Source organism: Nerophis ophidion, linkage group LG09 (assembly GCF_033978795.1).
Source record: "Nerophis ophidion isolate RoL-2023_Sa linkage group LG09, RoL_Noph_v1.0, whole genome shotgun sequence".
Taxonomy (NCBI): domain Eukaryota; kingdom Metazoa; phylum Chordata; class Actinopteri; order Syngnathiformes; family Syngnathidae; genus Nerophis; species Nerophis ophidion.
The window spans coordinates 63228073-63241306 of record NC_084619.1 but is presented as its reverse complement, the minus strand read 5'-3'; the positions used below and the strand labels follow the sequence as shown (position 1 = coordinate 63241306).

The 13234-nt window shown below is 38.0% G+C and overlaps 1 protein-coding gene across 2 annotated transcripts in view; it reads left to right on the top strand.

The window, feature by feature from the left end:
- Nucleotides 1-7113: 7113 nt before the first annotated feature.
- LOC133559625 (pro-neuregulin-3, membrane-bound isoform) overlaps nucleotides 7114-13234 on the top strand; it is a 254765-nt gene continuing 248644 nt past the window's right edge. For both annotated transcript variants that reach the window (XM_061911561.1, XM_061911559.1), the window contains exon 1: nucleotides 7114-8880. In XM_061911561.1, coding sequence (XP_061767545.1) covers nucleotides 8172-8880 — 709 coding nt within the window. In that variant the 5' untranslated portion in view covers nucleotides 7114-8171. The remainder of the gene's footprint in view (nucleotides 8881-13234) is intronic.

Here is a 13234-nt window from a genome sequence, read left to right as displayed (position 1 = left end):
ACATGATATGTACATGATGTGTGGATGATGTGTGTATGATGTGTGCATGATGTGTGTATGATGTGTACATGATATGTACATGATGTGTGGATGATGTGTGTATGATGTGTGCATGATGTGTGTATGATGTGTACATGATATGTACATGATGTGTGCATGATGTGTGTATGATGTGTACATGATGTGTACATGATGTGTACATGATGTGTGCATGATGTGTGTATGATGTGTACATGATATGTACATGATGTGTGGATGATGTGTGTATGATGTGTGCATGATGTGTGTATGATGTGTACATGATATGTACATGATGTGTGGATGATGTGTGTATGATGTGTGCATGATGTGTGTGTGATGTGTACATGATATGTACATGATGTGTGCATGATGTGTGTATGATGTGTACATGATGTGTGCATGATTTGTGTATGATGTGTACATTAAGTGTACATGATGTGTACATGATGTGTACATGATGCGTACATGATGTGTGCATGATGTGTGCATGATTTGTGCATGATGTGTACATTAAGTGTACATGATGTGTGCATGATGTGTGTATGATGTGTACATGATATGTACATGATGTGTACATGATGTGTGCATGATGTGTACATGATGTGTACATGATGTGTACATGATGTGTGCATGATGTGTGTATGATGTGTACATGATATGTACATGATGTGTGGATGATGTGTGTATGATGTGTGCATGATGTGTGTATGATGTGTACATGATATGTACATGATGTGTGGATGATGTGTGTATGATGTGTACATGATGTGTGCATGATGTGTGTATGATGTGTACATGATGTGTGCATGATTTGTGTATGATGTGTACATTAAGTGTACATGATGTGTACATGATGTGTACATGATGCGTACATGATGTGTACATGATGTGTGCATGATTTGTGCATGATGTGTACATCATGCACACATCGTGCACACGTGATGTGTGCATGATGTACTCGTCGTCATCCCCTACATGTCATTCATTACATCATCCATTACGTCATTCATTATGTCGTCCATTATGGCATTAATTAGGTCATCAATCATGGCATTGATTTTTGTCATTGATTATGTTATCGATTATGTCATCGATTATGTCATTCAATATGGCATTGATAACATCATTGATTATGTCATTGATTACATCATCGATTATGTCATCGATTACGTCATTGTTTATTGCATTCGTTATATCACCTATGATGTCATCGAGTACGTCATTGATTATGCCATTGATTACATAATCGATTATGGCATTCATTACATCATCAATTTTATCATCAATTAGGTCATTGAATATAGCATTAATTATGGCATCGATTTTGGCATTGATTATGTCATTGATTATGGCATCGATTACATCATTGAATATGTCATTGGTTATGGCATTTATTATTGCATCGATTATGGCATTCATTCTTTCATCAATTATGTCATGGATTATGTCATTGATTATGACATTCATTATGTCATGGATTATGTCATGGATTATGTCATGGATTATGTCATTGATTATGACATTCATTATGTCATCGATTCCATCATTGATTATGCCATCGATTACGTCATTGTTTATTGCATTCGTTTTATCACCTATGATGTCATCGAGTACGTCATTGATTATGCCATTGATTACATAATCGATTATGGCATTCATTACATCATCAATTTTATCATCAATTAGTTCATTGAATATAGCATTAATTATGGCATCGATTTTGGCATTGATTATGTCATTGATTATGGCATCGATTACATCATTGAATATGTCATTGGTTATGGCATTTATTATTGCATCGATTATGGCATTCATTCTTTCATCAATTATGTCATGGATTATGTCATTGATTATGACATTCATTATGTCATGGATTATGTCATGGATTATGTCATGGATTATGTCATTGATTATGACATTCATTATGTCATCGATTCCATCATTGATTATGCCATCGATTATGGCATTCATTATATCACCTATGATGTCATCGAGTACGTCATTGATTATGCCATTGATTACATAATCGATTATGGCATTTGTTTATGGCATTCATTACATCGTCGATTATGGCATTCATTACATCATCAATTTTATCATCAATTAGGTCATTGAATTTAGCATTGATTATGGCATTTATTATTGCATCGATTATGGCATTCATTCTTTCATCAATTATGTCATGGATCATGTCATCAATTATGACATTCATTATGTCATGGATTATGTCATGGATTATATCATTGATTATGACATTCATTATGTCATGGATTATGTCATGGATTATGTCATTGATTATCACATTCATTATGTCATCGATTCCATCATTGATTATGCCATCGATTATGGCATTCATTATATCATCGATGATGTCATCAATCACCTCGTTAATTATGGCATTCATTATATCATCGATTGTGTCATTGATTATTTAATTTATTTTGTTTTCAAATGATTAGGTCATTGAGTTTATCATCGATTATATCACTTATTATGTCATTGAATACGACATCAATTATGTGATTGATTTTTTCATTGATTATATCATTGATTTCGTCATTGATAATAGTATTGATTACAGCATGGACTTTGTCACTCATAATGTCATTCATTTCATCATTGATTGTGTCATTGATAATGTCTTGTATTATGTCATTGATTACAGCATTGATTATGGAATTGGTTAGCCCAGTGATTACAGCATTAATCACAGCGTTGATTATGACATTGATTATGGCATTGATTTTATTTTATTTTTTTTGTTATGTCATTGATTACGGAATTGATTGTATAATGGATTAAGGCATTGATTACGTCATTTATTATACCATTGACTATGTCATTGATTACATCATTGATTACTATGTCTCCAAACAGAAAGAAAGATGTTTCGCTCTGTGCTTCTCTCTCAGAACATTTACGTTACACTACAACAAACTGAACACAGTGAGCCCTCTTCTCACTCATCCACAATCTTTGTCTCGGTGGGTGGACAGCATCTCAGAGAACTTTTTTTTTTTTTACTTGCGACTCCTTTTTGGAAGAAAAGGGATGATTAGAAAACCCAAACATCGACGTCAGTTCAGAATGATTCTGTAGTCTTTCTCAATGTCAGGAAACTACATCACATTCAGCATGAAATCATTTAAGGGTCTTTTATTAAAAAAGCATGTCAGACACAAATGTGCAAAGGTCAATGTGTTTGAGGAACAAAGGGAGAATCTTCAAGCTGTCCGGTGACCATACAGACGGTTTCTGGCTAAAAGCTGACATCCCGACAGGAGAGTCTGGCCTTCTCTGCTTAGGCTGCTGCCCCCGCCACCCCGCCTGGGATAAGTGGAAAATGATGGATGCGCACTAAAGTGTGCTGTCCATATTTGAAATAAAGACAGGGAAACGAACCGGGTCTTTTAACCGTGACCCAGCCTGAGCTGTCAGCCGCCGTTGTAACACCGGAGGGATAGAAGAGAGAGAAAATGGCCGTATAATCCCATAAACCATCAAACATGACCATAACCTTGGTCCCGCCTCCTCTTTTTTTTTTTTTAACGACAAAGCTGCTTTTATTCCCCGTGATGACACACTGACACCGATAGATGACATCGACTTTAGCTGCTTTGTGTGTGTGTGAGTGTGTGTGTGTGTGTGTGTGGGCGTGGCCTGCTAACGAAGTGACGGCGAAGGTGCTGGCCTGTGTTGTTTTTTTTTGTTGTTGTTTTTTTCATCCACATCAACAACCTGACATGATGTGCTGGTCGTCATGGCGATTTATCGACGCTCGTCCCACACAATCTCCCGCTTTGCAGCTTTTGTCTTTCATACTTTTCATCATCCGGCGTATGTTTTGATTAAATCATGCCGATTGGGTTTGATTCCAAACCAATTAGACTTTTTTTTTTTGTTTAACTGTTAGCCGTTAAAAAAAGCAATTAGGAAATAAAGCGCATTTTATAAATGTCATTTTAAGAGTAAGTCATTTTTATGAGATGAACAGTCAAAATTATGTAATAAAAATTAATAATTGTGGGATTTAAAAAAAATCATAAATATTAAGTAAATTAAAAGGTCCAAATTATGAGATGAAAAATTGAAATTGTGAGATAAAAACTTATGATTATAAGATGAAAAAAGTTGTATATGAAATAAAAATTTAAAAAAATTATAGTATAAAGAGTTAAGATTACGAGATCAAATTTAATCATTATGAGATTAAAAAAGTCACATATATGAGATAAAAAAATCAAAATTATGAGATTCAAAATTAAAATGATGAGATAAAAACTCATAATTATAGGATGAAAAAAAGTTGTATAAGAAATAAAAAACAAATTTATGGTATAGAGCAGTGGTCCCCAACCTTTTTGTATCCGCGGACCGGTCAACGCTTAATAATTTAAAAAGGGACGTTTTTGTCATGACAAAGGGACGTTTTTGTGGTTGGTGCACTAATTGTAAGTGTATATTGTGTTTTTTATGTTGATTTTTTTTTTAAAAAACAATGTTTTTATAAAAATGAATAAGAAATTCTTCTGCGGCCCGGTACTAATCGGGCCACGGTGGGCCGCGGCCCGGTGGTTGGGGACCACTGGTATAGAGAGTTAGAATTCTGAGATCAAAGTTAATAATTAGGAGATTAAAAAGTCATTTTTTATGAGATAAAAAATCGAAATTATGAAAAAAATATATATATAAAAAAAACATTCAAAATAATTAGATAAAAGTCAAATATATGAAGCAATAAAAATGTAAAACATTTGATTTAAAAAATCGAAATTATGACATAATAAAATCTCAATTATTAATTATACAAATTCAGAATTGTGATATAAAAAAACCTACATTATAATATACAAACTATATTTATGAGATGAAAAAAATCAAATAGATTAGATAAAATGTCAAAATTATGGGATACATTTTTTTTTAATTATAAGATAAAAACTCATAATTATAAGATTTTTTTAAAAAAGTCATGTATGGTATTAAGAGTCAAAATTATGAGATCAAATTTAATAATGATGAGATTAAAAATGTCATATACACGAGATAAAAAGTAGAAATTATAATAAAAAGCTATGAAATAAAAATTCAAAATAATGAGATAAAAATCATATATGAGATAATACAATCAAAAATATTATATTAAAAAATTCGAAATTATGAGATAAAGAAATCAATTATTAAATAAAAATTAAGAATTGTGAGATTAAAAAAATCATACTTATGAGATAAAAATGTCATCATTATTAATAAACAAATTCATATTCAGGAGATTTAAAACAATTCAAATAGATGAGGAAAAAAGGCAAAGTTATGGAATAAAAAATTGAAATTATATGGTAAAAACTCATTAAAAGATTTTAAAAAGTAATACATAAGATGAAAAGTCAAAATTATAAGATAAAAAGTGGTAACTATGGTGTAAAGAGTCAACATTATGAGATCAAATTTCACATTTATGAGATAAAAATTCAAAATTTTGAGATAAAAACTCAAACATATTAGAAAATAGTCAAAATTATGAGATAAAAAGGAATTATGAGATAGAATCCAAAAAAGAAGTCCTAAATAAGAGAAAAATTTAAATTATGAGATAAAACGTAGAAATCAGGAGATGACAATTCGTCATTCTGAGATAAAAACTCGAAAAATATTAGAAAATAGTCAAAAATTTGAGATAAAAAGTCAAAAATAATAGAAAATTGTCAAAATTCTGAGATAAAAATTATTTATGAGATAGAATCTCAAATATATGAGATAAAAAAGTCAAAAATGAGATAACAATTGAAATGTTGGGATTAAAAAGTAAAATCAAGGAATTGACAATTCGTAATTCTGAGATAACAGGTCGAAAAATATTAGAAAATAGTCAAAATTATGACATAAAAAGTAAAAAAATATTAGAAAATAGTCAAAATTGTGAGATAAAAAATCCAAAATATTAGACAGTTGTCAAAATTATGAGATAAAAAGTCAAAAATATTCGAAAATAGTCAAAAATATTCGAAAATAGTAAAAATCATGAGATAAAAAGTCAAAAATATTAGAAAATAGTCTAAATTATAAGATACGAAGTGAAAAAATATTAGAAAATAGTCAAAATTCTCAGATAAAAAGTCAAAAAATATTAGAAAATAGTCGAAAATATGAGATAAAAATAGTCAAAATTATGAGATAAAAAATGAATTATGAGATAAAATCTCAAATATATGAGATTAAAAAAATCCCAAATGAGAGAAAAATCAAAATTATGAGATTAAAAAGTAGAAATTAGGAAATTCTGAGATAAAAAATAGTCAAAAATATTAGAAAATAGAAAAAATTATAAGATAAAAAGTCAAAAATATTACAAAATAGTCAAAATTATGAGATACAAAGTCAAACATATTAGAAAATAGTCAAAAAATTAGGAAAAAAAAGTCAAAAATATTAGAAAATAGTCGAAATTCTGAGATAAAAAGTCAAAAAATAGTAGAAAATAGTAAAAAAATTATGAGATATAAAGTAAAAAAAATAGAAAATAGTCAAAATTATGAGATAAAAAAGTCAAAAATATTAGAAAATAGTCAAAATTATGAGACAACAAAAAGCAGCATTTTTTTGGGAAAAAATGTTAGATAATTAAAAAAAAAGTGATTTGGTCATTCTTTCCACATTTTATTTAATATTTATCCTCGTTTATCTCAAAATCTCTTTTTTTTTTCCATCTCACTCTTATGACCTTCCATGTCTGCGACGTCACTAAACATGACTTAAGTGCATTGTTTTTAAAATTCCAAACGCGAGGGTTAAGATGAATTAAGATAAAATAAGTCTGTCACCAGGAGATTCTTCATCTTCAACGGGATGCGTGCGGGCGTGTTCCTGTGGGCGGGGCTTAGCGCCCCCCCCCCCTCCTCCCCCCACTGCAGTGATCCACCTCCACCCATCCCCCACCCCCTCAATTATCGTGTGTGTGTGTGTGTGTGTGTGTGTGTCATACAGCAGGTGCAGCCTCTCTCTCTCTCTCTTCCTTGCTCGCCCACCCCCTGCTCCTCCATCCTTCCCCCCACCCCCAACCCCCACCCGCGCCAGTTGTCCGCTGCCTCTCACTGTCGGAGGCTGTGAATGTGTGTGTGTGTGTGTGTTTTATCTTGCGTGCGTTCCTCAGCAGTCAGGTGAAGGCGGACGGCACATCTCGGACGGCGCTAACCTCCAGTGGGTGTGGACGGAGCCAGGGGAGGGGGGGTCCCTGCGAGTCCCTGCAAGTCCCTGCGAGTCCCACTCGGGTGGTGAATCTGAAAGAGAGAATCCGGGACGCCGCAGCCTCATCTTGTGGATTTTAGGAGCGAGCGCATCGGCGGGGCGCCTTTTTCCCCCTCCGCCTCCCCCCTCCCACACCCTGCCCTACTCCCGGGCCGTGTGGGAATGCGGGAGACTCTCGGCGGCTGAGCAGACAGCTGGGGGGAAAGGCGATCCAGAGCCGGCTGGCCAAGGAGCAGGATCATGCGTCGGTGTAGCGATTAATCCGCCCTGTGATATCGCCGCGTGACAACACTCTCCCCCTCCTCCGTCCTCTGCATCTGGACCACCGCCGCCACTCCACTGCGCCTCGCTGCCTTTCCAGCCGGGCTCGTTGGTCGGGCAGCATCCCAGCGTCCCAAAGGAGAGGGGATTGTTGAGGAAAGCCGCATGATGGCCCGGGATTTTGGAACGTCTTGTTGTTTTCTGCGCAACATGAAGACGTGACGGGGCGTTCATGCCGAGGAAAACTGGCCCCGGATTTTAACTGCCAACCTTTCCTTCCGTGCGGATGTAGAACCTTCTCTCCCTCGGCTTCTCTAGCCCTCGCCGATGTAGAACCTTCTCTCCCTTGGCTTCTCTCTAGCCCTCGCCGATGTAGAACCTTCTCCCTCTCGGCTTCTCTCTAGCCCTCGCCGATGTAGAACCTTCCCTCGCTCGTCTTCTCCCTGCCCTCGCCGCCTGGGGTCTTCCCGCGTCAACGTCCTCCAAGTTGAGAGTTGGGCAGGACTCCGGGGCGGTCATCCCCGCACCCCGCCTGGCCTCGCCATCGTCTGTGACTCCGGTTCCAAGTTGTTTCTCTGCTCTTCATGGCGGCCATCGCCTGCAATCTCCCTGACCCGTGTTGCCCGTTGCGGGATTGAGGCCCCATGAGCCGTAAAGGAGGCCAGGGCAGGATGAGCGAGTGTTCCGCCGCCACCGGGACCGGGTCGGTCATCCTGGAGGAGCCCGAGGGCTCGGGGGTCCCGGGGGCCGGTGGCGAGGGTCAAGCCCGGGACGGAGGCCCGTTTCGCTGTGCGCTTTGGCCCCGCCAGCAAACGTGGCTCTGCGCCGTGCCCCTGCTCATCGGCTTCATCGGCCTGGGGTTGAGTCTGATGCTGCTCAAGTGGATCGTAGTGGGAACCGTGCGGGATTACGTGCCGACGGACCTGGTGGATGCTAATCGAATAGGACAGGATCCCATTTTCCTCTCCAAGCCCAGCGGGATTCCGAAAGGTCCTGAGACCACCACCTCGACCGCCGCTCCGACGGGCGACGGCAGGAATGTTTCGCCAACAACGGGGACGGTGGCGAAAGGTAGAACTCGAACCGCTGCTACCACCACCACCGCTAACCCGAGAGGGGGCGCAGCCTCAGGTAGCCTAGCGACCCCTCGCAATCCTGGAAATCGTAACGGACGCATTCCAGTGGGTTTTACGACACCGGCCGCGCCGCCATTGGCGCCGACATCGAGTCGGTCGCCATCCAACCCGACCGTGCTTCATGACTCGACTCAGATGTGGACTTCTGACCACACCACCACCGAGGTCACGTCCACCACCACCACCACTGCCCGCAGGCACGGACACCGCAAATCACGTAAGTCACGCTCTTCCCTTCCGACACGCCAGCGATGTGCTGATTGGTCGGTGGACAGAAACCTGGTTGGATGGTTCAGACTCCTTGGTCTTGTTAGCCCAGATATGATCGTGAACTTATAAAATATTTGTGAAGATAATCCGTTGTGTTGGTCCATGCTGATTTTTACCAAACCTGTCTGTTGACATTTGACACGCTTCTTCTGGCTTTCAACATTTGGCGTTGCCAAGGCCGAGACGTTAGCATTGATTCGGAGCTGGAGAGCACCTGGACCAGCAAGAACTTCTAGATCTTCTCAAACCTTGGTTACACTTGATGGTGAAGGCTAACTAGTTTGCTGTTCAAGTAAGACTAGCATCATGCTATATTAGCTGGGGTTGACTCTTTATGTCAAAGCCTAACATATTGGTTGCTAAGGTAAGGTTAGCATCATGCTATAGTAGCCGTTTCTATTTTGATGTCAGAAACTAACTCGTTTGTTGTCAAGGTAAAGTTAGCACTGTGCTATAGTAGCCATTCTTATTTTGATGTCAGAAGGTAACATGTTTGTTGGAAAGGAAAAGTTAGCATCATGCTATATTAGCCGTGGTTAACTTGATGTCAGAAACGGACAAGTTTGTTGTTAAGGTAAAGTTAGCATCATGCTATCATAGCCATTCTTATTTTGATGTCAAATGCTAACATGTTTGTTGGAAAGGTAAAGTTAGCATTGTGCTATAGTAGCCATTCTTATTTTGATGTCAGAAGGTAACATGTTTGTTGGAAAGGAAAAGTTAGCATCATGCTATATTAGCCGTGCTTAACTTGATGTCAGAAACGGACAAGTTTGTTGTTAAGGTAAAGTTAGCATCATGCTATCATAGCCATTCTTATTTTGATGTCAAATGCGAACGCGTTTGTTGGAAAGGAAAAGTTAGCATCATGCTATATCAGCCGTGATTACCTTGATGTCAGAGGATGACAAGTCTGTTGTTTGGGTAAAGTTAGCATTATGCTATATAAGCTATTCTTATTTTGATGTCAGAGGCTAGCTCGTTTGTTGTCAAGGTAAAGTTAGCATCATGCTATAGTTGCTGTTCTTATTTTGCTGTCAGTCTGACAAGTGTGTTGTCAAGGTAAAGTTAGCATCATGCTATAGTAGCCATTCTTATTTTGATGTCAGAGGCTAACACGTTTGTTGGAAAGGAAAGGTTAGCATCATGCTATAGTAGCCGTGATTAACTTGATATCAAAGTCTGAAAAGTGTGTTGTTAAGGTAAAGTTAGCATCATGCCAAAGTAACTGTTCTTATTTTGCTGTCAGAGTCTGACAAGTGTGTTGTTAAGGTAAAGTTAGCATCATGCTATAATAAACATTCTTATTGTAATGTCAGAGGCTAACACATTTGTTGTTAAGGTAAAGTTAGCACCAAGCTATATTTGCCGTGATTAACTTGATGTCAGAGGCTGACAAGTGTGTTGTCAAGGTAAAGTTAGCATCATGCTAAATTAGCCGTTCTTATTTTGCAGTCATAGTCTGACAAGTATGTTGTTAAAGTAAAGTAATCATCATGCTATAGTAAACCTTCCTATTTTGATGTCAGAGGCTAACTTGTTTTTTGTCAAGCTATAGTTAGCATCATGCTATAGTAGCCGTTCCTATTTTATTGTCAGAGGCTGACTCGTTTGTTTTCCAGGTAAAATTAGCATCCTGCTAAAGTAGCCGTTCTTATTTTGCTGTCAGAGTCTGACAAGTGTGTTATTAAGGTAAAGTTAGCATCATGCTATTGTAAACGTTCTTGCTTTAATGTCAGTGGCTAACACATTTGTTTTTAAGGTAAAGTTAGCATCATGCTATATTAGCCGTGATTAACTTGATGTCGGAGGCTGACAAGTGTGTTGTTAAGGTAAAGTTAGCATCCTGCTGAAGTAGCCGTTCTTATTTTGCTGTCAGAAGCTAACTTGTTTGTTGTCAAGGTAAAGTTAACATCATGCTATAGTAGCCGTTCTTATTTTAATGTCAGAGGCTAAATCGTTTGTTGTCAGGGTAAAATTAGCATCATGCTATAGTAGCCGTTCTTGTTTTGCTGTCAGAGTCTGACAAGTGCGTTGTTAAGGTAAAGTTAGCATCATGCTAAAGTAGCCATTCTTACTTTGATGTCAGAGGCTAACTCGTTTGTTGTCAAGGTAAAGTTAACATCATGCTAACTATAGCATGATGCTATATAGTGTACATATGCATATAAAACGCTAAAGCTAAAGTTAGCATCATCCTAACTATAGCATGATGCTAACTTTAACTTGACAACGAACAAGCTAGCCTCTGACATCAGAATAGAAATTAAAAGCATTTAGCTTTTTGCAGCTGTTCCTGTTTTAATGTCAGAGGCTAGCTCGTTTGTTGTCAAGGTATAGTTAGCATCCTGGTAAAGTAGCCGTTCTTATTTTGCTGTTAGAGTCCGACAAGTATGTTGTTAAAGTAAATTAATCATCATGCTATAGTAGTCATTCTTATTTTAATGTCAGAGGCTAGCTCGTTTGTTGTCAAGGTAAAATTAGCATCATGCTAAAGTAGCCGTTCCTATTTTAATGTCAGAGGTTAACTTGTTTGTTGTCAAGGTAAAGTTAGCATCATGCTATAGTATCAATTTCTATTTTGATGTCAGAGGCTAACTTAATTGTTGTCAAGGTAATGTTAGCATCCTGCTAAAGTAGCCATTCTTATTTTGTTGTCAGAGTTTGACAAGTGTGTTGTTAAGGTAAAGTTAGCATCACGCTATAGTAGTCGTTCCTATTTTGATGTCACAGGCTAACTCGTTTGTTGTCAAGTTAAAGTTAGCATCATGCTACAGTAACCGTTCCTATTTTAATGTCAGAGGCTGACTCGTTTGTTGTGAAGGTAAAGTTAGCATCCTTCTAAAGTAGCCATTCTTATTTTGTTGTCAGAGTTTGACAAGTGTGTTGTTAGGTAAAGTTAGCATCATGCTATAGTATCCATTTGTACTTTGATGTCAGAGGCTAACTCGTTTGTTGTCAAGGTAAATTTAGCATCATGATATAAAATCAATTTCTATTTTGATGTCAGAGGCTAACTTATTTGTTGTCAAGGTAAAGTTAGCATCATGCTAAAGTAGCCGTTCCTGATTTCAATATCAGAGGCTAGCTCGTTTGTTGTCAAGGTAAAATTAGCATCATGCTAAAGAAGCCGTTCTTATTTTGCTGTCAGAGTCTGAGAAGTGTGTTGTTAAGGTAAAGTTAGCATCATCATGCTAAAGTAGTCGTTCCTATTTTAATGCAAGAGGCTAACTTGTTTGTTGTCAAGTTAAAGTTAGCATCATGGTATAGTATCCATTTCTATTTTGATGTCAGTGGCTAACTTGTTTGTTGTCAAGGTAAAGTTAGCATCATGCTAAAGTAGCCGTTCCTGTTTTAATGTCAGAGGCTAGCTCGTTTGTTGTCAAGGTAAAATTAGCATCCTGCTAAAGTAGCCGTTCTTATGTGTTGTTAAGGTAAAGTTAGCATCATGCTATAGTAGCCGTTCCTGTTTTAATGTCAGAGGCTAGCTCGTTTGTTGTCAAGGTAAAATTAGCATCCTGCTAAAGTAGCCGTTCTTATGTGTTGTTAAGGTAAAGTTAGCATCATGCTATAGTAGCCGTTCCTGTTTTAATGTCAGAGGCTAGCTCGTTTGTTGTCAAGGTAAAATTAGCATCCTGCTAAAGTAGCCGTTCTTATGTGTTGTTTAGGTAAAGTTAGCATCATGCTATAGTAGCCGTTCCTATTTTGATGTCAGAGGCTAACTCGTTGTCAAGGTAAAATTAGCATCCTGCTAAGGTAGCCGTTCTTATTTCGCAGTCAGAGTCTGACAAGTGTGTTGTTAAGGTAAAGTTAGCATACTGCTAAAGTAGCCGTTCTTATTTTGCAGTCAGAGTCCGACAACTGTGTTGTTAAAGTAAAGTTAGCATCATGCTAAAGTAGCCGTTCTTATTTTGATCTAGTGGTCTGACAAGTGTGTTGTTAAGGTAAAGATGGCATCCTGCAAAAGTAGCTGATCTTATTTTGCTGTCAGCCTCATGTCAGTATTCGGATGTTTTCAGGCGGGTGTTGTTGATGTTTTTGGTGTGTTTTTATTGGACGGTGTCCTCAGTCAATGAAGGTTTCCCCTCATTAGCGTCTAACTCCACGGAGCGACACAAAGTCAGCAGGGCAGCTCGCAGGAAGCGCCATGAAAGGAATACAGGAAGTGGCGACCGCTCCCTGAAGTTGGATCATGCTTGTGTTTGATTGGCTGATGGACCATGTGACCGCGGTCTTCTTCCTCATCCAGTCGGATGATGGGGGGGGGGGGGCATGGGGGGGGGCGCGTCTTGTAGCGTTTT